This window comes from Delphinus delphis, chromosome 4 (assembly GCF_949987515.2).
Source record: "Delphinus delphis chromosome 4, mDelDel1.2, whole genome shotgun sequence".
NCBI lineage: Eukaryota > Metazoa > Chordata > Mammalia > Artiodactyla > Delphinidae > Delphinus > Delphinus delphis.
In genome coordinates this window covers 113,277,789-113,305,012 of record NC_082686.1, presented here as the reverse complement: position 1 = coordinate 113,305,012, position 27,224 = coordinate 113,277,789, and the positions used below count along the sequence as shown (strand labels likewise).

Genomic DNA, 27,224 nt, shown 5'->3' with positions numbered 1-27,224 from the left:
TGATTTCTACTACGTTTTAAATAAGTGTTTGATTTTGATGTATAGATATTTTCTTCATTACTTTACAACAGTGAGGTTTAACTGTCTTCTGATCACATTCTGCTTTTGTAAGATAATGTGAAGCACTGAGAACAAATACTCTGGGTGCCTAGTAAGTGCCTGTAGAAGCCAAGGAGACAAATTAGGCCAATGCCTAATTTTGAGTCTCTTAAGCAATAAGGAATTTCAGGACACCAAGAGAATGCTCTTTTAGGGATTCCATAGCCTAGCTGGTAAGAAGACAGACATGCAAACATGCTGTCTCACATGATAGGCCATACCTTATAGTGATAAACAGTCCAGAATTTGGAGTGATACAGACCTGGACTTGAATCCAAGCTAGGTCACTTTGTAGATGTACAATCTCTCAGAGCGTCTGTTTCCTCAACTGTAAATGGGAACACTGACACCTAAACTCATAGTGATATGAAGATTAAACAAGCCATCACATATGAAACAGTTGTTACCTGGCAAAGAATAAGGCCTCAGCAACATGTTAGCTGTTAGGTAGGAGAAAGGCAACATGCAAGGCAGAAAAGAAAGCTTTTGACTTAAAAACCTCTTTTGGCAATATTTCTATAAGTAAAGATCCAGTTATGTATCTCGAGATATGAAAAGTTGATCTGAAGGGTTCTGCTTCTGGTAATGATGAACTAAGTGTTTTGGATTAACCCTCCCACTGAGAAAATCTGCAGTAAAAATCCTTTTTGAAGGCACTGGACTATTAACAGGGCAGTGAAGAACTATGGTGTCCAGATGTAGAAGGAAATCCAGAAAGGAGGAGCCTAGCATTTGTGACCATCTTTCCCTTGGGGCATCTGCTGATTTTGGAAGAGGGGCCGGGCCTGAGAGGTTGAGAAGTTGAGCTTTCACTTGCTAGTATTCTGTTAATGATTTTTGGGTCTATCTTCATGAGGGATGTTGGTCTCTAGTTTTATTTTCTTGTATGTGTCTGTCTGGTTTTGGTATCAAGGTAATGCTGGTTTCATAAAATAAGCTGGAAATTGTTCCCTCCTTTTGTATTTTCTGGAAGAAGTAGTACAGAATTTGATATTTCTTCTTCAGATGTTTGGAAGAATACAGTAGTGAAATTATCTGGGCTGAGAGATTTCTTTTTCAGAAAGTTTTAAACTATGAATTCAATTTTCTTTAATAGATACAAAACTATTAAGGTTATGTATTTCTCCTTGGACAACTTTTGTTAACTTGTGACTTTAATGGAATTGGTCTATTTCATTTAAGTCACCACATTTACATGTGTGTGTATGTCATTCATAGTATTCCTTTATCTTTTGAATATCTAATTTCTCTTGAAAAATTCTTTTGGACCCAAGGATTATTTAGAATTGTGTTGTTTAATTTCCAGTCATCCTTCTCTTATTGATCTTTACATTAATTCCATTATGGTCAGAGAATATACTTTGTATTATCTCAACTCTTCTTTTTAAACAGCTTTATTGAGATATATTTCACATATCATACAATTCATCCATCTAAAATGTATAGTCAGATGCTTTTTAGTATATCCACAGAGTTGTATAACCATCACCACAATTAACTTTTATCACATCCAAAAAAGAAGCTCCATACCTAGTAGCACTTATACATCATTCCCTGCCCCACCCCTGCCTCTCCACGTCCCTCATGGCCTAGGCAACTACTAACATACCTTCTGTATCTATAGATTTACCTATTTTGGACAACTCATATAAATGTATTCATACAATATGTAGTCTTTTGTGGTTGATGTCTTTTAATCTGCATAATGTTTTTAAGATTCAACTGTTATAGTATGTAGTACTTCATATTTTTTTATTGCTGAATATTAGATTATATGGATATATCACATTTGTTTTTCCATTTATTAATTGATAGACATTTGGGTGTTCCCATATTTTGGCTACTGAAAATAGTGCAGGTCCCGTCCCTATCCTTTTGTCTCTGTTTATTCTTTTTTCTTTTGTCCTACCCAGGTATGTGGGGAGTTTCTTGCCTTTTGGGAGGTCTGAGGTCTTCTGCCAGCATTCAGTGGGTGTTCTGTAGGAGTTGTTCCACGTGTAGATGTATTTCTGATGTATCTGTGGGGAGGAAGGTGATCTCCGTGTCTTACTCTTCCGCCATCTTCCCCCTCTCTCTGAAAATAGTGATGCTATGAAACTTGTATGGGTGTACAAGTTTTTGTGTGGATATGTTTTCATTTCTCTCTGGTATATTCCTAGCAGTGGAATTTCTGGGTCATATGGTAACACTATAACCATTTGAGGAACTGTCAGTGTTTTCCATAGCGGCTGCTGCATTTTACATTCCCAATAGCAGTGTATGAGGGTTCCCATTTCTCCACATCTTTGCCAACACTTGTTTATTATCTGACTTTTAATTCATAGCTATCCCAGTGGGTGTAAAGTGGTATCTCACTGTGGTTTTGATTTGCATTTCTTTGATGACAGTGATATCAAGAATCTTGTTATGTGCTTATTGGCTGTATAGGTATCTTCTTTGGAGAAATGTCTATTCAGATCCTTTGCTCATTTTAAAATTGAGTAATCTGTCTTTTTATTATTGAGTTTGTTATTTATATATTCTAGATACAAGTTATGTATCAGATATATCATCTAAAAATATTTTCTCCCATGCTGTGGGTTATCCTTCATGTTCTTGATGTTGTTTTTTGAAGCATAAATTTTTAAAATTTTGATGAAGTCCAATTCATTCATTTTTTTCTTCTGTTGTTTGTGGTTTTGGTGTCATCCAAGAAACTGCATCTAACCAAGGTCATGAAAATTTACTCCTATACTTTCTTCTGAAAGGTTTTATAGTTTTAGCTCTTACATTTAGGTCTGTGATCCATTTGAGCTAATGTTTTTGTATAACATGAGGTAGGGGTCCAAATTCATTCTTTTGCATGTAGATATCCAGTGTCCAGCACCACTTGTTACAAGACGTTTTTCCCCCCATTGAATTGTGACTTAAGATCCTTGTTGAAAATCAGTTACCATAAATGTGAGGATTTACTTCTGGACTCCTAATTCAATTCCATTTGTCTGTATGTCTGTCTTTATTGCTAGTATTACATGGTCTTTCCTTCAGCTTTGTATATTTTGAAATCAAAGTATGAGTCCTATAATCTTATTCTTTTTCAAGATTGTTTTGGTTACCCTAATCCTTTTGTTTTTCCATATGAATTCAAGATTCAGTTTTTCCATTATTGCAAAAACAACAACAAAAAAGTAGCTGAGATTTTGTTAGGAATTGCTTTGAATCTACAGATCAGTTTGGGGAGTAACTGCCATGCTGACAATATTAAGCCTTCTGATCCATGAACATGGGATATCTTTGTTTCATTTAGATCTTCCTTAGTTTCTTTCAACAATATTTTATAGTTCTCACGGTGTAAGTTTTATGCTTCTTTTGTTAAATTTATTCCTAGGTATTTTATTCTTTTTGCTGCTATTATAAATGGAATTATTTTCTTAATTTCATTTTTGGATTTTTCATGCACAGAAACAATTGATTTTTGTAAACTGATATTATGTATTTTATCAATCTTGTAAACTGATTTTGCAAATTGAAATTAACCTTTATTAAGTTCTAACAGTTTCTTGGTTGATTTCTTAGGATTTCCTGTATATAATATCATATTTAAATTGATAGTTTTGGGGACTTCCCTGGTGGCGCAGTGGTTAAGAATCCGCCTGCCAACACAGGGGACACAGGTTCGAGCCCTGGACCAGGAAGATCCTACATGCTGTGGAGCAACTAAGCCCGTGTGTCACAACTACTGAGTCTGCGCTCTAGAGCCCGCAAGCCACAACTACTGAGCCTTGTGCCACAACTACTGAAGCTCAGAAGCCTACAGCCCGTGCTCTGCAATCAGAAGCTTGCACGCCACAACAAAGACTAGCCCCCGCTCGCCACAACTAGAGAAAGCCTGCACACAGCAATGAAGACCCAACACAGCCAAAAAGAAATAAATTAATAAATTTTAAAAGTTACATTAAAAAATAATTTTCCTTCTTCCTTTCCAATTTGTATGCTTTTTATTTCATTTTCTTGCCTGATAATCCTGTCTAGGATCCAATGTTGAATAGAGCAGACAACCTTGTCTTTTTCCTGATCTTTGGAAAATAGCATTCAAACTTTCACCATTAACTAGTTGTTAGCTGTAGGTTTTTCATAGATATGCTTTATCTGGTCAAGGAAATTCCTGTCCATGTTTAATCTGTGTTGTTTTTTTTTAAATCATGAAGCAATGTTGAACTTTTTCAACTGCTTTTGCTGAGACTACTGGGCCAATCATGTGGTTTTTATCCTTTGTTCTATTAATATGATGTGTTACATTGCTTGGTTTTTAGATGGTAAACTAACCTTGCATTTTTGGGATAAGTCTCACTTAATCATGGTATATAATCTTTTTCATATTTTGCTAGATTAAGTTTCCTAATTTTGTTGAGTATTTTTGTATCTATATTCATAAAGGATAGTGGTTTACAGTTTTCTTGTAATGTTTTGTCTGGTTTTGGTATCTGGGTAACACTGGCCTTATAAAATGAATTTGGAAGTGTTCCTTCCTCTTTCATTTTTTCAAAGACTTTGTAAAAAACTGTTATTTTTTAAAAGTGTTTGGTAGCATCCTTTAGTGAAGCTACCTCAGCCCAGGACTGTTTTTCTTATTCAGATTTTTAATTTCTTCTTGAACCAGTTTAGTAGTTTGGCTCTCTCTAGGAATTTGTTCATTTTGTCTGCTACCTAATTTGTTAGCATAAAGTTGTTATATATAATATATATATACTATAATCCTTTTCATTCCTTTATGGTCAGTAGTCATGTTCCCTCTTAATTCTGACCTTAATAATTTGTATGTTCTCTTTTTTTCTTGATCAGTATAGCTAAAGCCTTATCAACATTACTGATATTTTCAAAAGAACTGACTTTTGGCTCCACTGACTTTCTCTACTGTTTTCTTATTCTCTCATTTATCAATTTTAATCTTTTTTTTTCCTGTTTGCTATACTTCATTTGCTCTTGTTTCCCAGCGTCTAAAAGTGGAAGGTTAGGTTATTGATTTAAGACATTTTTTCTTTTTCAATAGATGGATTTACAGCTTCATCCCATAAGTCTTGGTATACTATGTTTTCCTTTTTGCTCATCTTAAAGTTTTGGTATGTTGTTCCTTCATTTTCATTCATTTCAAATTATTTCCTAATTTCCTTTAGGTATGCTTCTTTGATCCATTGGTTATTCAAGCAGTGCGTTGTTTCTGCATATTTGTGAATCCTCAAGTTTCTGTCTGTTAATTTTATTCCATTGTGGTCAGAGAACATAATTTGTGTAATTTCACTTTTTATATTTTTTGAGGCTATTATATGGCCTACCACATACTCTATCTTGGAGAATGTTCTATATGCTTGAGAAGAATATATTGATATATTCAGCTGTTCTTAGGTGGGGAGTTCTATAGATATGTGTTAGGTCCAGTTGATTTATAGTTTTGTTTATAGTATTGTTCATGACTTTTATTTCCTTGTTGATCTTCTTCCTGACTGTCCATCACTGAAAGTGGGGTGCTGAAGTCTCCAAATATTGTTGAATTATTTACTTCTCTTTGCAATTCTGTCAGTTTTTGTTTCATGTTTTTAGGGTTCTGTGTTGTTACATGCATATATGTTTATAATTTTAATGTCTTTCTGTTGGATTGACCCTTTTATGAAATAGAATGTCCTTGTCTCTAGTAACAGTTTTTGTTTTGAAGTCTATGTCCTCTGATATTTATACAGCCACTCCAGGTTTCTTATGATTGTTGTTTGCATGGCATATCTTGATCCTTCCTTTTCCTTTTTTTCCCCCCTTGTATCTTTAAATCTAATCTGTGTCTCATATAGACAGCACAGAATTGTATCCAGAAAACGTGTTTTTTTTTTATCCAGTCTGAAAATCTGCGTTTTGATGAAACGATTAATCCATTCACATTTAATGTTATCATTGTTATAGTTGGACTTATGTCTGCCATTTTACTTTTTGTTTTTTATGTGTCTTGGAGTTTTTCCTCTATTTTTCCTTTATTGCTTTCTTTTACAGTTAACTGAATATTTTCTAAGTGGGACACTTAACTCTTTTAATGATTTTTTTTTTACTATGTATTTTTGAGTTAATTTTCTGCTGGTTGCTCTAGGGCTTACCATATACATTTTAACTTCTTAGAATTACTTCAGATTTATACTTAATTCCTGTGAGATACTGAAACGGTACTCCTATATAACTATTCCCTCATCCCTCTTTTTTATGCTATTGTTATGTATATCACATCTCTATATACTACAAACCCAATAATATATTGTCCTAATTATTATAGTATATAATTTATGTTTTTTAAAGAAGCTGATAGAAGAAAGGCGAACAAGTATATATTCATGTTTGTTATATAAAGTTTCTTTATTATCATTTATATCATTTGTTCCTATGGGATAATAGGAGGAAAAGATGGGAACTATTTGAGGAAAGCTTTTTCATAATTAAGTAAACATGAAAGATAAAAGATTGAAATTGAGAGCGTTAACAGAACACCAAAAAGGCAAGAAACGGAAAGATGCACAGCCTTCAAATCTTCGGAAATTTAGGTAATTAAAACCATCTAGGGCTTCCCTGGTGGTGCAGTGGTTAAGAATCCACCTGCCGATGCAGGGGACATGGGTTCGAGCCCTGGTCTGGGAAGATCCCACATGCCGCGGAGCAACTGGGCCCATGTGCCACAATTACTGAGGCCCAGGCACCTAGAGCCCATGCTCCACAACAAGAGAAGCCACCACAATGAGAAGCTCGCACACTGCAATGAAGAGTAGCCCCTGCTCGCTGCAGCTAGAGAAAGCCTGATGCAGCAATGAAGACCCAAAGCAGCCAAGAATAAATAAATAAAATAAATTTAAAAAGAACATCTAAACATTCGAAATAATGGATTAATGGTAAATTATAAACATGCACACTTACTGGCATAGAAATATACTCTTACATGAAGAAGTGTATCACAGAACTGTACACTAAATGATACAATGATTTCTCACTTGGTGCAGAGAGAAAGAGAGAGGAGGAGGAGTGAAAGGAGGGGATGGAGGGGAACGAGGAGGGAGGAGGAGGAGGAGGTAGGAGGACATATACCTAAATGTTAACTATGGAGTAAAGAATTATGAATGAATTTTATATTAAGGTTTCTGAATGTATGTATTTTAAAATTTTTAATACTTGATGTGTATTTGTGATAAAATGATAAACTTAAAAAATTAATCCAGCAGAAATGAGCAAAAAACATGAAAAGGCAAGTCACCTAAGATGAAATAAAAATGGCCAAAAATATATGAAAAAAATTCAGCTTCGGGACTTCCCTGGTGGCACAGTGGTTAAGAATCCTGCTGCTAATGCAGGGAACATGGGTTCAATCCCTGGTCTGGGAAAATCCCATGTTGCTTAGAGCAACTAAGCCTGTGTGTCATAACTACTGAGCCTATGCACCACAACTACTGAAGCCTGCATGCCCTAGAGCCTGTGTGCTGCAACTACTGAAGCCCGCACACTCTAGGGCCCATGTGCCGCAACTACTGAAGCCTGCATGCTGCAACTACTGAGCCTGCATGCTGTAACTACTGAAGCCCACGTGCCTAGAGCCCGTGCTCCGCAACAAGAGAAGCTGTCACAATGAGAAGCCCGCACAGTGCAACAAAGAGTAGTCCCCGCTCGCCACAACTAGAGAAAGCCCACATGCAGCAACGAAGACCCAAAGCAGCCAAAAAAAAAATTCAGTATGTCTTAAAAAAAATTCAGCCTCACTAGCAATCAAAGAAATGCAAAAAAGATAATACTGAATTCTTTACTTATCAAATTTGAAAATATTTTTAAGAGGAAGATACCCAGTGTGAATAAGGGTTATAGAAAATATGCTCAATACTTTGTTGATAAAGGTATAAAATGATAGTTCTTCTGAAAATCAATTTAATACTTTTATAAATGCTCTTAAAAATGTCTACATCCTTTAACCTAGCAATTCCTTTCCTGCGGAATTTATTTTAAGGAAAAATATAGTGGATGTTACAACTATTTAGCTAGAACTACTAGAGGATATTAGGAGATAACATTCCAAAGGATTAAATCTAATCCTATGGAATTAATTAACCTACATGTCCAAAGAGAATGTAAAAGTTTATATGAAAAAGACTGTACAACACATACCAATTTTTAAGTGTCTTTTTCTGAGTGTTAGAATTATTAGTATTAAAATTTATTTTCTTCTGCTTTAGCCATGTTTTCTAAGTTGTCTACATGAACAACAAATTACTATCTTTGAAATGGACAACATGCTGGCCATGAAATAAATTAGTTTTATTTCCATTTCAATGATTTCCAAAAACCATATATCCAACATTTAGATAACTTTTTGAACTAACATGCAGACAGCTGAGTCAGTAATACCAGCAGGCAGCATCAGGGACTGCAGACTCTCCCTTCCTTGATACTGAGCAGAAGCTATGTGCAGGACACTGTGTTACACAAGCTAGGAATAAAAAGAAGAGAGGGACACAAAAATCTATGTCCCTCTTTTCTTCTTGTTCCTAGCTTGTGTAACACAGTGTTACAGAGGTGTAAGAAACAGATGGATAAACTCACAGCGACAAATCAAGGTATGCCAAGCAAAGGGAGAGATGATTCTAACTGGGAGAATGAGGGCATGTTCTCATATACTAGTCATCCGCAGTTTGCTCTTCTTTCCTGTCCAATTTACTACTGAACAAGGAATATCATGAAACAACTAAAATCCACAGCATCTATTCCCATATTCCATATAAATGCTTAATATCCTTCAGGGCCAGCTCACATGTCACTTCACCTTTGTTTCCAGGGGTAAGAGCACTTCTCTTGATACACTGTGGTTACATTCAGTCTGAGGGCAGAGACTAAGTCAAACCCATCTTGGCACCCCTAGTTGAGCTGGCACTCACTCGTATACACCATGAATTTTTCAAGCTTTGCTCATGGGTTTAAAATCTTGGCAAAGGAAACTCAGAAGTCATACCTGGTGGGGTTCCTTTTGTCTTCCTCAGAAATCAAGAACCAAACAAAATCTGCATAGCTCATTCTTCCCTCTTTCTGTACTGTTTTTCCCCTGAAGAAAACACATAGTTATAAAGTTTCCTGAGCAATTACTCAGATAAATTTAGTACTATGAGAGACTAAGAAATAAAGTAACATTTCTTTGGAAATTAAGTTAAAAAAAATAGAATGCTGGAAACCTCACAAAGGGCAACCCCTTGCATTGCCTATCTTATTTTCAAATGCCTAGAGGATGAAATCAGAAAGTATTTGTAGATATGAAGAAAGAAATCTGGTTTCTAATTTGAATACAAATAATCAGCAGGTTAAATACTTTTACCTGTATTTAGATAAAGGACTAATGCCCATGTATTAAAGAATTACCGCCATCTTGTATGAAGCCACAACTGCATGTTTTGTAGGGTATTATCTGACCTACAGCACTGACAAATTATGCAGGAAGCCTTGCTAAAATGACATTGTTAAGCATTACTTGTAGTTCATTTTAAAACTCAGATGCTTTTTCTTACCTTGTTACTGCCCCAGAGAATATCCTTTCAATAATCCTGTTTGATGAAGCTAAATGTAAATAAAAAGTACAAAGCTAGTTAAAACATGCTCCAAAAGGCAATATTTTTGGCAAATTTATTTTCAAGTAGCCACAAGCTAAAACTTAATAATCTTCCATGATGAGAATATGAGTAAATTTTTATTTATGTATAACATACTTCTTGAAAGCAGGAATTTGAGATGGCTTACTCTGTCAATCAATCAATCAATCAATCAATCATTTAAAAAAGAACAGGCAAATGGATGTGCCTGACAGGTGGGATATATTAATATAGTTGAGCATCGAATTGGTTCCGAATATCCTGAGAACTAAGACAAAAATGTACAAAATTTGTATTGATCTTGTTATCTAATGAGACCAGACAACTTTTCCCCTAAAACAAGACAGATTTTATCCTAGCATTAAATCCAAGGGGGGGAACTGATTGTTGGGGAATTTGAGTAAAACAACGGAGAACTGTTTTTCAGGTAGAATTTTATAAAAGATACTAAAACATACCACAAATACTTTTCTTATATTCTCATCCTATAAAAATCCAGGATATAACATGATATAACATACAATTTTTAAATAAATTCCATCAGTAAGTTTTATTCAGAGGGATGATTATATCTTAAGATAGTATGTTGCTTTTGATGATAGATCCTAGGTAATCTATATCAGCATACCTCATTGTGAGTTCAAAGTAACCAAAATCATTAGTTAAAAAAAGGGAGATAACAGTGGATCTCAGACCTAGGGATGTAGTGAGGATAGGAATCTGTTCTTTTTAACAAGTGCCCCAGGCAATGGCATGCACACTAAAACTTCAGAACCAGTGTTGGTATCATTAGAGTTAACAGCTACCAGCTCTAACTCTTCTGCACAGCGTTAGGTACAGTCAACATAAAGGTTAATTAATTTGGTTGAAGAGTGCTGAGAATATGAGTGTCAGAACTGCCATTCCTGGCCACATACCAAATGTTGAATAAGGGCCCCCTAGAGTTTGTTGAGCACTGGTTTATGGGGTTAATAATTTGAAAATAAGAGGAAATAGAACAGAAGAGGGCTATATAGGAAAGGCAATGGTATTTAATTCTGAAGCTAAAGTCTTTTTGAACATGTTTCTTTAGAGTTGGAAAGTTTAAGCTCCTAAAACTTAAGATCATGTTGTCCTATTAAGGACAGATTAGTGGGTGGGCAATTACACAGAGTTTCAGTGGCTCCTGCATTATGCAGGCCTAGATGCCTGCTTTTCTGGACTTCATTCCTTTAACATGCCTCTAATGAGTTACTGTATGTGTATATACAATATTTTAGGGCTTAATGAGAACTTGGTTATGCCAGCCAGAGAAGGCGCTTTAGAGCCCACAGGTTTTGTATGACCTCTGGAGACTAGCTCACGTTATACAGATGATCTGGCCACTGGTAATTAGAAGGTGCATAGCTAACAAGGTTGGCCTGACACCCCTATAAATATCTCCATCTTTATGCTATTCTTGTAACAGGAAGGTATGACTATAGGCATACCTCAGAGATATTGTGGGTTCAGTTCCAGGCCACCTCAATAAAGTGAATGTCACAATAAAGTGAGTCACATGAATTTTTTGGTTTCCCACTGCATATGAGTTATGTTTATTCTATACTATAGTCTATTAAGTGTGCAACAGCATTATGTCTTAAAAAATCAATACACATAACTTAATTAAAAATACTTTATTGCTAAAAAATGCTAACCATCATCTGAGCCTTCAGCAAACTGTAATCTCTTTGCTGGCGGAGGGTCTTGCCTCAATGTCGATGGCTGCTGACTGATCAGGGTGCTGGCTGCCGAAGGCTGGGGTGACTGTGGCAATTTCTTAAAATAAGACGACAATGAAATCTGCCACATACATCGACTCGTCCTTTCGCAAATGATTTCTCTGTTACATGCAGTGCTGTTTGATAGCATTTTATCCACAGCAGAAGTTCTTTCAAAATAGGAGACAATCCTCTCAAAACTTGCTGCTGCTTTATCAACTAAGTTTATATAATATTCTAAGTCCTTTGTTGTCATTTCAACAATCTTCACAGCATCTTTACTAGGAGCAGATTCCATCTCCAGAAACTGCTCTCTTTGCTCATCCATCAGCAGCAACTCCTCATCTGTTAGTTTTATCATGAGATTTGCAGCAAGTCAGTCACATCTTCAGGCTCCTCTTCTAATTCTAGTTCTCTCTCTGTTTCTACCACATCTGCAGTTACTTCCTCCACTGAAATCTTGAACCCCTCAAAGACATCCATGAGGACTGGAATCAACTTCTTCCAAACTCATGTTGATATTTTGACCTCTTCACATGAATCATGAATGTTCTTAACGGCATCTAGAATGGTGATCCTTTACAGTACGTTTTCAGTGGACTTTGCCCAGATCCATCAAAGGAATCATTACCTATGGTAGCTATAGTCTTATGAAACGTATTTCTTGAGTAAGACTTGAAAGTTGAAACTACTCTTTGATCCATGGGCTGCAGAATGGATGTTGTGTCAGCAGGCATGTAAACAACATTAATCTCATTGTACATCTCCATCAGAGCTCTTGGGTGATCAGATGCATTGTCAATTAGGGTCATTTTTTTTTTTTTTACATCTTTCTTGGAGTATAATTGCTTTACAATGGTGTGTTAGTTTCTGCTTTATAACAAAGTGAATCAGCTATACATATGTTCCCATATCTCTTCCCTCTTGCGTCTCCCTCCCTCCCACCCTCCCTATCCCACCCCTCTAGGTGGTCACAAAGCACCGAGCTGATCTCCCTGTGCTATGCGGCTGCTTCCCACTAGCTATCTATTTTACGTTTGGTAGTGTATATATATGTCCATGACACTCTCTCACTTTGTCACAGCCTACCCTTCCCCCTGCCCATGTCCTCAAGTCCATTCTCTAGTAGGTCTGTGTCTTTATTGCTGTCTTACCCCTAGGTTCTTCATGACATTTTTTTTTCTTAAATTCCATATATATGTGTTAGCATACGGTATTTGTCTTTCTTTTTCTGACTTACTTCACTCTGTATGACAGACTCTAGGTTCATCCACCTCATTACAAATACCTCAATTTCATTTATTTTTATGGCTGAGTAATATTCCATTGTATATATGTGCCACATCTTCTTTATCCATTCATCCAAAGATGGACACTTAGGTTGTTTCCATCTCCTAGCTATTGTAAATAGAGCTGCAATGAATATTTTGGTACATGACTCTTTTTGAATTATAGTTTTCTCAGGGTATATGCCCAGTAGTGGGATGCTGGGTCATATGGTAGTTCTATTTGTAGTTTTTTAAGGAACCTCCATACTGTTCTCCATAGTGGCTGTACCAATTCACATTCCCAGCAGCAGTGCAAGAGTGTTCCCTTTTCTCCACACCATCTCCAGCATTTATTGTTTCTAGATTTTTTGATGATGGCCATTCTGACTGGTGTGAGATTATATCTCATTGTAGTTTTGATTTGCATTTCTCTAATGATTAATGATGTTGAGCATTCTTCCATGTGTTTGTTGGCAGTCTGTATATCTTCTTTGGAGAAATGTCTATTTAGGTCTTCTGCCCATTTTTGGATTGGGTTGTTTGTTTTTTTGTTATTGAGCTGCATGAGCTGGCTGTAAATTTTGGAGATTAATCCTTTGTCAACTGCTTCATTTGCAAATATTTTCTCCCATTCTGAGGGTTGTCTTTTGGTCTTGTTTATGGTTTCCTTTTCTGTGCAAAAGCTTTGAAGCTTCATTAGGTCCCATTTCTTTATTTTTGTTTTTATTCCTATTTCTCTAGGAGGTGGTCAAAAAGGATCTTGCTGTGATTTATGTTATAGAGTGTTCTGCCTATATTTTCCTCTAAGAGTTTGATAGTTTCTGGCGTTACATTTAGGTCTTTAATCCATTTTGAGCTTATTTTTGTATATGGTGTTAGGGAGTGATCTGATATCATACTTTTACATGTACCTGTCCAATTTTCCCAGCACCACTTACTGAAGAGGCTGTCCTTTCTCCACTGTACATTCCTGCCTCCTTTATCAAAGATAAGGTGACCATATGTGCGTGGGTTTATCTCTGGACTTTCTATCCTGTTCCATTGATCTGTATTTCTGTTTTTGTGCCAGTGCCATACTGTTTTGATTACTGTAGCTTTGTAGTATAGTCTGAAGTCAGGGAGCCTGATTCCTCCAGCTCTGTTATTCGTTCTCAAGATTGCTTTGGTTATTCGGGGTCTTTTGTGTTTCCATACAAATTGTGAAATTTTTTGTTCTAGTTCTGTGAAAAATGCCAGTGGGAGTTTGATAGGGATTGCATTGAATCTGTAGATTGCTTTGGGTAGTAGAGTCATTTTCACAATGTTGATTCTTCCAATCCAAGAACATGGTATATCTCTCCATCTATTTGTACCATCCTTAATTTCTTTCATCAGTGTCTTATAATTTTCTGCATACAGGTCTTTTGTCTCCTTAAGTAGGTTTATTCCTAGATATTTTATTCTTTTTGTTGCAATGGTAAATGGGAGTGTTTTCTTGATTACACTTTCAGATTTTTCATCATTAGTGTATAGGAATGCAAGAGATTTCTGTGCATTAATTTTGTATCCTGCTACTCTACCGAATTCATTGATTAGCTCTAGTAGTTTCCTGGTAGCATCTTTAGGATTCTCTATGTACAGTATCATGTCATCTGCAAACAGTGACAGCTTTACTTCTTCTTTTCCAATTTGGATTCTCTTATTTCCTTTTCTTCTCTAATTGCTGTGGCTAAAACTTCCAAAACTGTGTTGAATAAAAGTGGTGAGAGTGGGCAACCTTGTCTTGTTCCTGATCTTAGTGGAAATGCTTTCAGGTTTTCAGCACTGAGGACGATGTTGGCTGTGGGTTTCTCATATATGGCCTTTATTATGTTGAAGAAAGTTCCCTCTATGCCTACTTTCTGCAGGGTTTTTATCATAAATGGGTGTTGAATTTTGTCAAAAGCTTTCTCTGCATCTATTGAGATGACCATATGGTTTTTCTCCTTCAATTTGTTAATATGGTGTATCACACTGATTGATTTGCGTATATTTAAGAATCCTTGCATGCCTGGAATAAACCCCACTTGATCATGGTGTATGATGCTTTTAATGTGCTGTTGGATTCTGTTTGCTAGTATTTTGTTGAGGATTTTTGCATCTATGTTCATCAGTGATATTGGCCTGTAGTTTTCTTTCTTTGTGACATCCTTGTCTGGTTTTGGTATCAGGGTGATGATGGTCTCGTAGAATGAGTTTGGAAGTGTTCCTCCCTCTGCTATATTTTGGAAGAGTTTGAGAAGGATAGGTGTTAGCTCTTCTCTAAATGTTTGATAGAATTCACCTGTGAAGCCATCTGGTCCTGGGCTTTTGTTTGTTGGAAGGTTTTTAATCACAGTTTCCATTTCAGTGCTTGTGATTGGCCTGTTCTAATTTTCTATTTCTTCCTGATTCAGTCTTGGCAGGTTGTGCATTTCTAAGAATTTGTCCATTTCTTCCAGGTTGTCCATTTTATTGGCATAGAGTTGCTTGTAGTAATCTCTCATGATCTTTTGTATTTCTGCAGTGTCAGTTGTTACTTCTCCTTTTCCAATTCTAATTCTATTGATTTGAGTCTTCTCCCTTTTTTTCTTGATGAGTCTGGCTAATGGTTTATCAATTTTGTTTATCTTCTCAAAGAACCACTTTTAGTTTTATTGATCTTTGCTATAGTTTCCTTCATTTCTTTTTCATTTATTTCTCATCTGATCTTTATGATTTTTTTCCTTCTGCTAACTTTGGGGTTTTTTGTTCTTCTTTCTCTAATTGCTTTAGGTGCAAGGTTAGGTTGTTTATTCGAGATGTTTCCTGTTTCTTAAGGTAGGATTGTATTGCTATATACTTCCCTCTTAGAACTGCTTTTGCTGCATCCCATAGGTTTTGGGTTATCGTGTCTCCATTGTCATTTGTTTCTAGGTGGTTTTTGATTTCCTCTTTGATTTCTTCAGTGATCACTTCGTTATTAAGTAGTGTATTGTTTAGCCTCCAAGTGTTTGTATTTTTTACAGATCTTTTCCTGTAATTGATATCTAGTCTCATAGCGCTGTGGTCAGAAAAGATACTTGATACAATTTCAATTTTCTTATATTTACCAAGGCTTGATTTGTGACCCAAGATATGATCTATCCTGGAGAATGTTCCATGAGCACTTGAGAAAAATGTGTATTCTGTTGTTTTTGGATGGAATGTCCTATAAATATCAATTAAGTCCATCTTTTTTACTGTATCAGTTAAAGCGTGTGTTTCCTTATGTATTTTCATTTTGGATGATCTGTCCATTGGTGAAAGTGGGATGTTAAAGTCCCCTACTATGAATGTGTTACTGTTGATTTCCCCTTTTATGGCTGTTAGTATTTGCCTTATGTATTGAGTTGCTCCTATGTTAGGTGCATAAATATTTACAATTGTTTTATCTTCTTCTTGGATTGATCCCTTGATAATTATGTAGTGTCCTTCTTTGTCTCTTCTAATTGTCTTTATTTTAAAGTCTCTTTTGTCTGATATGAGAATTGGTACTCCAGGTTTCTTTTGGTTTCTATTTGCATGGCATATCGTTTTCCATCTCCTCACTTTGTCTGTATGTGTCTCTAGGTCTGAAGTGGGTCTCTTGTAGACAGCATATATATGGGTCTTGTTTTTGTATCCATTCAGCCAGTCTGTGTCTTTCGGTGGGAGCATTTAATACATTTACATTTAAGGTAATTATCAACATGTATGTTCCTATTCCCATTTTTAAAATTGTTTTGGGTTTGTCATTACAGGTCTTTTCCTTCTCTTGTGTTTCTTGCCTAGAGAAGATCCTTTAGCATTTGTTGTAAAGCTGGTTTGGTGTTGCTGAACTCTCTCAGCTTTTGCTTGTCTGTAAAGGTTTTAATTTCTCCATCAAATCTGAATGAGATCCTTGCTGGGTAGAGTAATCTTGGTTGTAGGTTTTTCTCCTTCATCACTTTAAATATGCCCTGCCAGTCCCTTCTGGCTTGCAGAGTTTCTGCTGAAAGATCAGCTGTTAACCTTATGGGGATTCCCTTGTGTGTTATTTGTTATTTTTCCCTTGCTGCTTTTAATATGTTTTCATTGTATTCAATTTTTGACAGTTTGATCAATATGTGTCTTGGTGTGTTTCTCCTTGGATTTATCCTGTATGGGACACTCTGTGCTTCCTGGACTTGATTAACTATTTCCTTTCCCATAGTAGGGACGTTTTCAACTATAATCTCTTCAAATATTTTCTCAGTCCCTTTCTTTTTCTCTTCTTCTTCTGGAACCCCTATAATTCAAATGTTGGTGTGTTTAATGTTGTCCCAGAGGTCTCTGAGACTGTCCTCAGTTCTTTTCATTCTTTTTTCTTTATTCTGCTCTGCAGTAGTTATTTCCACTAGTTTATCTTCCAGGTCACTTATCCGTTCTTCTGCCTCAGTTATTCTGCTATTGATCCCATCTAGAGTATTTTTAATTTCATTTATTGTGCTGTTCATCATTGCTTGTTTCATCTTTAGTTCTTCTAGGTCCTTGTTAAATGTTTCTTGCATTTTCTCTATTCTATTTCCAAGATTTTGCATCATCTTTACTATCATTATTCTGAATTCTTTTTCAGGTAGACTGCCTATTTCCTCTTCATTTGTTAGGTCTGGTGGGTTTTTATCTTCCTCCTTCATCTGCTGTGTGTTTTTCTGTCTTCTCATTTTGCTTATCTTACTGTGTTTGGGGTCTCCTTTTTGCAGGCTGCAGGTTCGTAGTTCCCGTTCTGTTTGGTGTGTGTCCCCAGTGGCTAAAGTTGGTTCAGTGGGTTGTGTAGGCTTCCTGGTGGAGGGGACTAGTGCCTGTGTTCTGGTGAATGAGGCTGGATCTTGTCTTTCTGGTGGGCAGGTCCACGTCTGGTGGTGTGTTTTGGGGTGTCTGTGGACTTATTATGATTTTAGGCAGCCTCTCTGCTAATGGGTGGGGTTGTGTTCCTGTCTTGCTAGTTGTTTGGCATAGGGTTTCCAGCACTGTAGCTTGATGGTCGTTGAGTGTAGCTGGGTGTTGGTGTTGAGATGGAGATCTCTGGGAGATTTTCGCCATTTGATATTACATGGAGCTGGGAGGTCTCTTGTGGACCAGTGTCCTGAAGTTGGCTCTCCCACCTCAGAGGCACAGCAGTGACTCCTGGCTGCAGCACCAAGAGCCTTTCATCCACATGGCTCAGAATAAAAGGGAGAAAAAGTAGAAAGAAAGAAAGAGCATAAAAGAAAATAAAATAAAGTAAGGTAAAATAAAATATAGTTATTAAAATAAAAAAACAATTAAGAAAAAAAATTTTTTAAATAGTAAAAAAAAAAAATGGACTTAAGACAAATGGTGAAAGCAAAGCTATACAGACAAAATCTCACACAGAAGCATACACATACACACTCAAAAAAAGAGGAAAAGGGGAAAAAATAATAAATCTTGCTCTCAAAGTCCACCTCCTCAATTTGGGATGAATCATTGTCTATTCAGGTATTCCACAGATGTAGGGTACATCAAGTTGATTGTGTAGATTTAATCCGCTGCTCCTGAGGCTGCTGGGAGAGATTTCCCTTTCTCTTCTTTGTTCACACAGCTCCCAGGGTTCAGCTTTGGATTTGGTCCTGCCTTGGTGTGTAGGTCGCCAGAGTGTGTCTGTTCTTCGCTGAGACAGGACGGGGTTAAAGGAGTTGCTGATTCGGGGGCTCTGGCTCACTCAGGCTGGGGGGGAGGGTGGGGTGTGGATGCTGGGCGAGCCTGCGGTGTCAGAGGCAGGCAGGACATTGCACCAAACTGAGGCGCGCCGTGCGTTCTCCTGGCGAAGTTGTCCCTGGATCCCGGGACCCTGGCAGTGGCGGGCTGCACAGGCTCCCCAGAAGGAGGTGTGGAGAGTGACCTGTGTTCGCACACAGGCTTCTTGGTAGCGGCAGCAGCAGCCTTAGCGTCTCATGCCCATCTCTGGGGTCTGCGCTTTTAGCCGCGGCTTGTGCCCGTCTCTGGAGCTCCTTTAAGCAGCGCTCTTAATCCCCTCTCCTCGCGTACCAGGAAACAAAGAGGCAAGAAAAAGTCTCTTGCCTCTTCGACAGGTCCAGACTTTTTCCCGGACTCCCTCCCAGCTAGCCGTGGTGCACTAACCCCTTCATGCTGTGTTCACACCGCCAGTACTCTCCAATCAGGGTCATATTTTGAAAGGAATCTTTTTTTCCTGAGCAGTAGGTCTCGACAGTGGGCTTAAAATATTTAGAAAACCATGTTGTAATCAGATGTGCTGTCATCCACGGTTTGTTGTTCCATTTGTAAAGCACAGGCAGAAGAGATTTAGCATAATTCTTAAGGGCTGTAGGATTTTTGGAATGGTAAGTGAGCGCTGCCTTCAACTTAGTCACCACCTGCATTGCATTAGCCCCTAACGAGAGAGTCAGCCTGTCCTTTGATGCTTTGAAGCCAGGCACTGACTTCTCCTCTCTAGCTATGAAAGTCCTAGATGGCTTTTGCTTCCAATAGAAAGCTGTTTCATCTACATTGAAAATCTGATGTTTAGTGTAGCCACCTTCATTATCTTAGCTAGATCTTCTGGGTAACTTGCTGCTTCACCGTGTACTTTCATATTATAGAGATGGCTTCTTTCCTTAAACCTCATGAACCAACCTCTGCTAGTTTCAAACTTCTCTCCTGAAGCTCCCTTACCTCTCTCAGCCTTCACAGAATTGAAGAGAGTTAGGGCCTTGCTCTGGATTAGGCTCTGGCTTAAGAGAATGTTGTAGCTGGTGTGTTTTTCTATCCAGACTACTAAAACTTTCTACATATCAGCAAACAAGGCTGTTTCACTTTTTTTTTTTCTTAACCACATCATGCAGCTTGTGGGATCTTAGTTCCCCAACCAGGGATTGAACCTGGGCAGTGAAAGCACCAAGTCCTAACCACTAGACAGCCAGGGAATTCCCAGTTTCACTTTCTTATTCATGTGTTCACTGGAATAGCACTTTTAATTTCCTTTGAGAGCTTTTCCTTCACATTCATTCACTACTTGGCTAACTGTTGGCACAAGAGGCCTAGCTTTCAGCCTGTCCTTGCTTTCAACGTGCCTTCCCCTCTAAGCTTTCTAGCTTTTGATTTAAAGTGAGAGATGTGCCACTCTCCCTTTTACTTGGACACTTAGAGGCCACTGTAGGGCTATTAATTTGCCTAATTTCAATATTGTTGTGTCTCAGGGAATATGGAGGCCCGACACAAACAACAGTTATCAATTAAGCTTGCTGTCATACAGGTGTGGTTCATGGTCCCCCAAAACTATTACAATAGTTACATCAAAGATCACTGATCACAGATCACCATAAAAAATATAACAATAATGAAAACGTTTTGAAATATTGTGAGAATTACCAAAATGTGACACAGAGACATGAAGTGAACAAATACTGCTGGAAAAATGGCACCGATAGACTTGCTCAATGCGGGGCTGCCCCAAACATTCAATTTGTAAAAAATGCTCTATCTGCAAAATTCAATAAAGCAAAGTGTAATAAAACGAGGTACATCTGTACTTGAAGGAAGAATACAATACTAAAATGCTTGTTTATCAAATAAGTACAATTTAGTATTTCCTCTTGATGCCTGGTTGGCACCTGAGTTTTGTGAGCTAGAACTCTGTTTCTTAAAATGGAAAGTTCTATGAAAACTGACATATAGAATGAACCTTTTCTTAAGATGTATACTACTAGTCACAGATATACCAAATATCAGAAGCAAAATTCAAAGTATTTATTTAAGATTTGTACTTTGCTACATCTAAAAGGCTAAGGGCTTATTAAAAAAATCCACAGTATCTGAGAAGACATTTAAGAACAGAACAGGGACAATCTTATGAGAGAAGAATGAATCAATGTATCTTGGTGCTTGGTTAAGAATATTAAATCAGCAGGAAACAGGTTCTAAGTTTACTACTGATCAAAATGAAGTAAGAAGGGTAATATCATGTAATATGTAATTTTTTGTTTTCTGACAAAAGAAAGCACACAAAATTCACCTGCAGAGAAAATACCTTTTCTAGAACTAAATGCCAGAAAAGGTTTTTTGAATCCTTTAAAACACTGGCAAGTTAGAAACATCATTTTCATCCTTGGTTGTTTATAAATACTGTAAAATGAGAATTTATAAAGGTGTATATACATTCTCTTTCAAATAAACTTTACATAGATGTGATTCTTATTCAGTTCATCATCAGAAAATAAGCATCACTATAAAGACTCACCCATTCATCAAAACTAAGACTCTAATTTCTTACTTACCTCCAAACCCCTTCTCCTAAATCTGGTTTCTAAATAAAAAATTAGTACCTTCACTCACTTCTACTTAAAAATTCTTGGCCCTTTCAAGAGGACTTGATTAGATACAGGATTTAAGAAATGGGAATTCCCCATAATGAATGAGCACAATTTAACTCTTGCCTTCTTCAAAATAGTAAAGTCAACATCCATAGAAACACTCACCCTGGTCATTGTATCGAGACAGATCGGCCTGGCTGATGTAGAGGTCATGATCACTATCTAGTTCCCAGAATTTACAATAAATAACATAGAAGTGTTCATAGGAGAAATAATCTGTGATTTGGTTTATATCTTCCTCTTCTTCCAAAAGTGCTAGAGTCTGAAATGGTATGAATAGAAGGATTAATTTATTTTAAAAATATGAAGACCCAGCTTTGGCCATTATATAGATCCCAGTTAAGTTTTACTCTAAACTGAATTAAAAATTTTGGTTTTGGTACCAAACCAGGAAATTTAGTAGGCAACCTCATCCTACCTTTTAATCAATTGATCAACCTATAAGCATTTACGTGCTCTGTAATATTCTTAGCAAAGACTTAGATGCTACGGACGATTTAAAAGCAGGGAAAGGGAAGAGCTATCACCAAGGGGACTGCAGCCTATCAGAGGTCCCCAGACTAGCAAGCACAGAACAATCAGACAACAGACTTTTAATTACATGGCCATAAACTCACATTACTTTTTTTTTTTGGTTTTTTTTTTTTTTTTTTTTGCAGTACGCGGGCCTCTCACTGCTGCGGCCTCTCCCATCGCGGAGCACAGGCTCCGGACGCGCAGGCTCAGTGGCCATGGCTCACGGGCCCAGCCGCTCCGCGGCATGTGGGATCTTCCCGGACCGGGGCACGAACCCGTGTCCCCTGCATCGGCAGGCGGACTCTCAACCACTGCGCCACCAGGGAAGCCCATAAACTCACATTACTTTTAACTTTTCAAAGTTAAAAGACTGATCTTCTATCTATTCTATTATGAAGAGTGGGCATCCACATGCAGGGTTTGGTTTTGTAATGGCATCAAATTTACCATAAAGGTGACTTATTTATACCACTGTGATAGTGTGGGGTAGCCTGGCATAGAAGGCATGGAGGGTAGAGCTGCAGGGCCCTGAGCTGGAAATAAGCCTCGGTCTCCCCCGACTCACTGTGTGCCCCTAGGGAAAACACCAGAAACAGTGATTTTTGAGCCCAGAATTCTTATAATAAGCCAAATTATCATATAAGTGGGCAGATAAATGAAGATGTTTTTAGGAAGAGTCAGAAAAAAGATAAACCATAAGGAAACTTAGGAAATAGAAAAAACAAAGTGAGATGACAGAAATAAGACAAGATATATCAACAGTCACAACAAAGGTAAATGAGTTAAATCTCCCTATTAAAAGATTTTCAGATTGAGAATAAAACCCAAACCCCAAAAGCAGATCTAGGTATATGCTGTCCATTAAGAGAGAAGTCTGAAGTAAAATTTAAAAGCAAGGTTAAAACATGTACTAGCTAAATCTTAAAAAGAAAATAAAATGGAATTTTGGATTTCCAGTATTTACATTTTAGAAAATAATTTTTATCAAAGTAATACTCTTGTATTATGAAATAGTCATCTTTCTTATAATGTTTTTCACCTTGAATTCCAAATTATGGTAAAAGCCACTCAATGAAAGATTTTGCAGCCAGTAAAAATTATAAAGTCTATATAGAAACAAAGGAAAATCATGACAGGGTAAGTGCAAAATACAGGATATAAGATTGTACACATTAAGAACTATATTATATTCTAAAATCCAAATATGCATATGAATGAGACTAGACGAACACATACAAGAATATTAGTTTTATTAGGGTGGTAAAATATGCTTTTTCTTCTGTTTTCCAAACTTGCTTGTAATGTTTTTTTTAATAAGATGCTCTTTAATGTGTATAAATGTACACACAGAATATGTACAATAAAACAAATATCTTGAGAAGCAGGGAGCTCTCATTTTCATCTACTGGACTGTCATAAAATGAAAAAAATGAATAACTTCTGCTGTTGGTGAGTATGTACATTTAAGTATGAACTAGTGCAGGCATTTAGTAGGGTAACTTGGCAGGATCTATCAAATTAAAAATGCACATTCCGGGCTTCCCGGGTGGTGCAGTGGTTGAGACTCCGCCTGCCGATGCAGGGGACATGGGTTCGTGCCCCGGTCCGGGAAGATCCCACATGCCGTGGAGCGGCTGAGCCCGTGAGCCATGGCCACTGAGCCTGCACGTCCGGAGCCTGTGCTCCGCAATGGGAGAGGCCGCAGCAGTGAGAGGCCCACGTACTGCAAAAAAAAAAAAAGCACATGCCATTTGATCCAGGATTTTCCCTCCAGTACTCTATTTTAGAGAAATTCTTACTCATATACACACAAGAGGAAAGTATAAGGATGTTCACTGCATTATTGTAATAGGGAGATAATGAAAGCGAATTGAACATCTTCAGTAGAGAAGTATGTAATTACAGTACAGCCATGCCAGATTACACAATAGTTAAAGGAATGAGATAGATTTATATGAATGGAAATGAAAAAACATCAATACATACTGTTAAGTTAAAAAAAGTTACCAGAATAATAAGTATGGTCTCACATATTAAAAATAATTCAAAAAAGCAGCCACACAGAACAAAACTATATACTCCACACATACAATATATACTCCACACACACACACACACATATACAGAGGAATAAAACCACAGATAACATGGGTTCCCTCTGGTAAAGGGAGTGAAATGGCAGGGTGAAGAGATAGTGACCTCTGCTTATTATTCTATATATGTTTATGTTATTTGAATATTTTATGAGCATACCTTCATGTACTAAGAGGAAGACTAAGGAGAGGGGTAGGGAAGAAAATAGAGGGAAGCAGAACACTTGAGTTCTATTTCGAGTTCAACCACTTATTTTGCTGTGTGATCTTATCCAAGTCATTCAACCATATGAATTTTACCATCAGTAAAAAAAATATGGATTATAATAATGATCTAGAAATACAAAACTCTAATGTGCTTCAGGAATGTGAGGGATTATTATCATTTTTAAAAAATTAATTTATTTTTGGCTGCATTGGGTCTTTGTTGCTGCACGTGGGCTTTCTCTAGTTGTGGGTAGTGGGGGCTACTCTTTGTTGCAGTGTGTGAGCTTCTCTTGCTGTGGAGCACAGGCTTTAGGCATGCGGGCTTCAGTAGTTGTGGCTCATGGGACTCTAGAGAGCAGGCTCAGTAGTTGTGGCGCACAGGCTTAGTTGCTCTGCGGCATGTGGGATTCTCCCGGACCAGGGCTCAAACCCGTGTCCCCTGCATTGGCAGGCAGATTCTTAACCACTGTGTCACCAGGGAAGCCCCTATCATTCTTAAGGTGTAAGGAAGGCCTTTTTAATGGAATTCTTGCCATCTCAACCCATACCACATTACCTCTTGAGAGCCCAGGCAGACACCAGGTGTTCAGTAAATATTAATAATGACCGTGATGATGACTTTTCATTTATTAGAATAAAAAGTGTTTGCATATTTATTATGGTTTGCTAATTTTGCCAAGTCTTCATTACTTTGTCTGTCCCAGATGAAGATGGGAAAAACAGGGTGTAAATAAGGTTGTATTATTTGCTTAAGCTTCATTTAGTATGATTTACTTAAAGTAAAATATTTCATTTCCTTTCAAGTGTGACCAATTCTACTTTCTTTAGGTTAATAGAAGATCTTGAACAATCAGGCATGAAGATTGCCTCGGTTAAAGGCTCCCACTAGTGGTCAGTACTTTCTCATTTGGTAAAATAAATAAAATAATTGAATGAAATGCATTCTTTCTTAAAAGGAATTTTTAGTATTTTTCTCTAGCAGGAGATGGATAAAGAGTCACTGCTAAAAGGAACAAGTTGAAATTCCTCCATTTCTTTTGCAAGGCCCTTCCCAACCTGGCCCTGTCTCACCCCTCAGGCCTCATCACTGGTCACTCTCCTTGGAGCCTGTGGCCATTTAAGACTGTTCTGCAGTTCCTGAACGGGCCACTTTCATGCTTCTGGGCCTTTGTTTATGCTGCTTCCTCTATCTGGAATCCCCTTTTCTTTTGATTTCTTTATCTCGGTAAACTCCTGATATCTCTAAGGTCAAGATCACATGCCAGTCCTACTGTGAAGCCTTCACTGCATGTTTATGATATATTTCCGTGGAATTTTTCAAGTCAGGTGTGGCTGTCTGTGCCCTTTTCTCTTTTGCTCCACAGTGCATGCCCTGATGCAAAAATTTCTTGTTATTCATCTTTGTTCCCCCAACACCTTCCAGGTATCTGATAACTGCTTAACGACTGAAAGTAGTGACAGGGCTTTGCACATAATAAGCACTCAAATATTTGTTAAATGAAGTAAGATTATTATTTAAATTGCTCCTTATGTATGAATTTCAATGAGAGGCATACTTGCAAAAAGTTGCTTTTTCTTATCTCTGTTGCAGTAATTTTTCCACTCCAAGATCTGTTGACTGTGTAGAATATTCTCTGAATAACCTGGTTCCAAAAGGAAAACAAAACCAAATAAAAACATTAAAGATATCTATTACTTTATCAAAGGCCATCTTATGAACATTCTTTGAACCAAGCTAAGTTTTGGCCTTTTGATTATATCAAGTGTAATTTCTAGTAAAAATTAATACTATATTACAAAAGTCTACATCCATATAGTTTGCATCTGCCCTTATAATTCTGAGAATAAAAAAATTCTTTGCTCACAAGTCGGCATTTCCCAGGTGCCTACATGTCACTTTCATTTTTACCTCTCATATAGGGATTCAAGTAGTGCTTATTAGGCTAGATGTTTCTGGAAGGCATATGAGGTGGGAAATCTGCACTGGGGTGGCTTAACAATTACTGGGTCAGAAGAATGGCTGCCAACATGGTATGATTCAAGAGGGCATATTCTGGTTATTATAGCCTTATCCATTGGAGTTTTGAAGACTTCTGAACTCTCTGTGGAAACTCAGATACATCTGGGATAGTTTATATCCCGAGTCCTTATTTAGGCATGAACAGTTTTGTTACTAACTAGTGTTTTAATAAGTTTAACAAAGGTGAAACTCTGGAGAAGACCCTGGACAAGATGGGAGAGAAGGAGGATGGGTAGCAAAGGTGTCTGAAATTGAGGATGTATGTGCTGTTGTGTAGGGGAGGACTGGAGAAGGAAGACAGGCTGCAATCCTGGAGGTAGGAGGCCACAGTGCATTCTTAACACTTTTACCTGGGGTTATTTCCACCCATTTAATTTGCACTTGACCTATTAGGGTTTTTTTCTTTTTTTTCTTTTCTTCTTCGAAAGGAAGCAAGGGTGAGAAGAGCAGTTAAGCAGCTTTTTTAGTACTTCGGCTTTAGTTTTGATTATCTAATGATATGGAAATCCTGTAACCTTGGTGGTTTTTAATCATAGAAGAGGTTAGATCCCCTTTTTAGGCTATTTTAGTGCAAGAAGAACAAAAAAGAGAAGACATTTGGACATCTATCCTAAGAGTAGGCCTAATGAGGAACCAAACCACTATTCTGTTTCTGGATTCCTTATCAAAGAGAGTGATTCCCAAAAATAACAGGAAAAAAGTAGCCTCAGGATGAAGGTCCAGACTTGTGCTGCCCGGCACGCCTCACCCCATCTCGCTACCAGCTAACTCCCCCCGACCCTTCAGCATCTAGCTCAGTTACCAACTCCATAGGAAGCCCCAGCACAGGCACTTGGGTCGAGCTGTCTTCTGTGCTCCTGATGTCACCTGAGTCTCCTTCGGTCATCCTGTGGTTATATTCTCAACACAGGTACACCTGATTGTCATCACCTCCAAATTCTAAGGAACCTGATCTCTTTTCACTTGCATCCCAGTGCCTGATATGTTGCTCTGCCTATATCATCAGGTGGTCAATAACTGCATGATAATTTAAAAAACTGAGGTATAATTAACATACATTATATTAGTTTTAGGTGTACAACATAATGATTTGATATTTGTATATATTGTGAAATAATCGCCACAATAAGTCTAGTGAACATCCGTTTCCACAGTTACAGAATTTTTCTTTCTTGTGATGAGAACTTTTAAGATTTACTTTCTTGGTAACTTTCAAATATTCAGTACAGTATTATGAACTATAGTCACCATGCTGTAAATTACATCCCCATGGCTAATTTATTTTACAACTGG

General features: G+C 37.4%; 1 protein-coding gene across 4 annotated transcripts in view; it reads right to left on the bottom strand.

Annotated features, from left to right (window-relative positions):
* PPP2R3A (protein phosphatase 2 regulatory subunit B''alpha) overlaps window positions 1-27,224 on the bottom strand; it is a 222,305-nt gene that overhangs the window by 56,557 nt on the left and 138,524 nt on the right. For all 4 annotated transcript variants that reach the window (XM_060011301.1, XM_060011303.1, XM_060011302.1 and 1 more), the window contains 4 exons: window positions 25,468-25,554; window positions 21,201-21,357; window positions 9,642-9,690; window positions 9,095-9,184 (listed from right to left, as the gene is read on the bottom strand). In XM_060011301.1, coding sequence (XP_059867284.1) covers window positions 9,095-9,184; window positions 9,642-9,690; window positions 21,201-21,357; window positions 25,468-25,554 — 383 coding nt within the window. The remainder of the gene's footprint in view (window positions 1-9,094; window positions 9,185-9,641; window positions 9,691-21,200; window positions 21,358-25,467; window positions 25,555-27,224) is intronic.